Source organism: Glycine soja, chromosome 19 (genome assembly GCF_004193775.1).
Source record: "Glycine soja cultivar W05 chromosome 19, ASM419377v2, whole genome shotgun sequence".
NCBI classification, from domain to species: domain Eukaryota; kingdom Viridiplantae; phylum Streptophyta; class Magnoliopsida; order Fabales; family Fabaceae; genus Glycine; species Glycine soja.
This window is the reverse complement of record NC_041020.1, coordinates 28148112-28151660: the sequence shown is the minus strand read 5'-3', so window position 1 is coordinate 28151660 and position 3549 is coordinate 28148112. Positions and strand designations below refer to the sequence as shown.

Sequence of the window (3549 nt, the reverse complement as noted above, 5' to 3'; positions counted from 1 at the left end):
GGTCGCCACAGGGTGAGTTATGATAATGCCATAATATGTTATTGGCCTCCTCTTTTGTCAAACATCTTGAAAAAAGGTTATCAACTCCTATCTTGAACTAGTGTGGGTCATCCCATATGTAAAATCGAGCATCATGTAGGAATTTCTTCCTTTGCTGCCAAGTTAAGTCCTTAGGGATGATTCCTGCTGCTTTGAAGTTGGCCATATCAGCAAACCAAGGTCTTTCATTAACCATGAACAAGGATTCATCAGGAAATTCATCTCTAATCTCTGCTTCTTTTGAAGTAACTTCCTCATTAACCAATCTTGAAAAATGGTTTGCTACAACATTTTCAGATCCCTTCTTATCCCGAATTACCAAATCAAATTCTTGAAGCAGCAAAACCAATCTTATCAATCGAGGTTTAGAATCAGCCTTGTTGAGCAAATATTTAATTGATGCATGGTCAGTGTAGATGATGACTTTTGATCCCACCAAGTAAGATCTGAACTTTTCAAGTGCATAGACAATTGCCAACATTTCTTTTTCAGTGGTAGCATAGTTAACCTGTGCATCATTCAAAACTCTTCTAGCATAATAGATAACATGAAAGATTTTTCATTTTCTCAGATCAAGCACAGCACCTACGGCATAGTCACTTGCATCACACATTAATTCAAACTCTTGCCCCCAATCTGGTGCTGTAAGCACTGGAGCATATACTAGTCTGATCTTGAGATCATTAAATGCTTCCACATATTCTTCATTAAACACAAACGCAGCATCCTTGTTCAACAGATTGCTGAGTGGTTTGGCGACTTTTGAGAAATCTTTGATGAATTGCCTGTAGAACCCAGTGTGTCCTAAAAAGCTTCTCACTCCCTTGACATTTATTGGAGAAGGAAGTTTCTCAATAACATCAATCTTAGCCTTGCCCACCTCAATCCCCCTCATTTAAATTTTATGTCCCAACACTATGCCTTCTTGGACCATAAAGTGACATTTTTCCCAATTAAGCCCCATATTAGACTCTTCACATCTCTTTAATACTCTTTCTAAATTCAATAGACAACAATCAAAAGATGAGCCAAAAAAAGAGAAATCATCCATGAAAACTGCAATACATTTCTCCACCATATCAGAAAAAATTGCCATCATGCACCTCTGAAACGTAGCCGGAGCATTACAAAGACCAAAAGGCATACACCTATAAGCGAACACACCAAACGGGCAAGTGAAAGCTATCTTCTCCTTATCTTTGGGATCCACTACGATCTGATTATAGCCAGAGTATCCATCCAGAAAACAGTAAAATGATTGCCCTGCAAGTCTTTCAAGCATTTGGTCCATGAAGGGAAGTGGATAATGGTCCTTCTGAGTGGCATCATTCAATTTCTTGTAATCTATGCACATCCTCCACCCGGTGACAGTCCTTGTGGAGATTAGTTCATCTTTCTCATTTTTAATCACTGTCATACCTCCCTTCTTGGGAACAACCTGCACAGGGCTAACCCACGCACTATCTGAGATATGATAAATGAGTCTTACTTCCAGCAATTTGAGTACTTCCTTGCACACTTCTTCTTTCCTCACTGGATTCAGTCGTCTTTGGGGCTGCCTCGCTGGCTTGTAATCAGCTTCCATATTAATTTTGTGCATGCAGTAAGATGGACTGATCCCTTTCAAATTAGAGATATGCCATCCAATTGCTGCTTTGTGTTTCTTCAAAATCTGCACCAGTTGATCCTCTTCTGTCTTCTTCAAAGAGCTGCTAATTATGACTGGTTTGGCTTCATTATCCTCCAAATTTACATACTTCAAGTGTGCTGGTAGAGTCTTCAATTCCACTTTAGGCTTTCCTACTCGGTTACTGTTTTTCAATTCTTCAAACACAATATTTCTAATAGAATTTTCTCCTGTACCTTCTAACTCCTCAATACAAGCCTTCACTTCATCTTCCTCCTCTTTAGTCAGACATTCTGCATGATTATTCAATGCTTTTTCCAAAGGAGACTTTAGTACCATGGTTGTAACTGCTAATTCTATCTCCCGTTCTACCTTATCCACATCAAAATAGGCCTTCTAATCACTTGAGTGCTTCACTGCTTCGAATAAGTCAAATGAAATTTTTTGATCATTCACACTCAGTTCTAACTTACCTTTCCCCATATCTACTACACAACTGGCGGTGGACATGAAAGGGTGTCCCAAAATTATGGGAATTTCAAGATCCTCCTCTATATCCATAACCACAAAATCTGAAGGGAAAGTAATATGTTTGACCCGAACCAGAACATCCTCTATCACTCCATAGGGTCTAGTGATGGAGCGATCTGCTATCTGCAAAGTCATCCAAGTAGGCAATATCTCCAACTCTCCAATTCTCCGGCACATGGACAGCGACATCAAATTAATACTGGCCCCCAAGTCAATAAGAGCCTTGCCAACAGGAACTTCACCCATAGAACAAGGAATAATGACACTACCTGGATCCTTATGTTTTGGTGGAAGGATGCATTGAATTACAGCACTGCAGTTTCCTTCCACAATGATGTTTTCACTGTGAATGTACTTATTCTTCCATGTGAGCATATCTTTTAAAAACTTAGAGTACAACGACATTTGTTGAAGAGCTTTTCCAAAGGGCATAGTAATCTCCAATTTCTTAAAGATATCAAGGAAACGAGTTAGATGTCATTCCTTGTCTTTCTTTGTTGGTACCAATGGATATGGCACCTCCTCCCCTTTACTTGGACTTGCATCTTTTCTCTTTTCTCTAGCCAGCTCACTCTTGGTCTTTTTCTTCTCTTCTTGTCTCTCATTCTTTTTCTCTTTTTCAATTTTTTCATTTTCTTCTTCTTTATTTCTTTCTTTTTCTTATATTTCTTTTTCTCTCAAAATTATTGGTGTCTCTCTCATCTGTTCATCCTCCTCCTCTTCTTCTTCCTCTATAAGTTCACAAAAGGGTTGCACTAGTTCAGGTATTGGTTAAATTACCAACTGTTGTTTGTCATCCTCCACCATTTTCTCCTTCTTCTTCTCCTCCTCCATGGTTACCTTCCTTCCTCGGGTCATCATAGCCTTGCATTCTTCTTTTGGATTCTGCTAAGTCTTAGCTCCAAAGGTACTAGAAGATTTTTCAGCAAGCTGTTTGGCTAGCTACCCTACTTGGACCTCTAGATTTTTTATGGCTAACTTTGTGCTCTTATGATTAGTTAATGACACTTGCATAAACTGAGCAAGAGTTTCTTCCAGCTTTGTTGTTCTCTCATATAATCTAGGCCCTTGTTGTTGTGGCCTGTTAGGTGGCCCACCCTGGTCTTTATTGAACTAATTACCAGGGTGAGTTCTCCATTGATTATGTTGCTGGTAAGGTTGGCCATGTTGAAATCTAGAAAATCCACTTGCATTCAAATTTTGTCTAGGCTGGTTTCCCATGTAATTAACTTCATGAGATGTTTCTTCAATGAGAATACACAAGCCTGACCCATGAGCTCCACCACAAAGTGGGCAACCTGTAACCTGCAAAACAGATGAAGGTAAAGGTTGACTAGCATGCAATTGAGTTA

The 3549-nt window shown here is 39.3% G+C and overlaps 1 protein-coding gene across 1 annotated transcript; it reads right to left on the bottom strand.

Annotated features, from left to right (window-relative positions):
• Nucleotides 1-2062: 2062 nt before the first annotated feature.
• On the bottom strand, nt 2063-3031 carry LOC114398685. The gene is made up of 2 exons (XM_028360852.1): nt 2978-3031; nt 2063-2644 (listed from the first exon to the last, which is right to left on the bottom strand). Exons 1-2 carry the CDS (start codon nt 3029-3031, stop codon nt 2063-2065), a joined length of 636 nt encoding a protein of 211 aa, XP_028216653.1.
• Between the last annotated feature and the right edge of the window lie 518 nt (nt 3032-3549).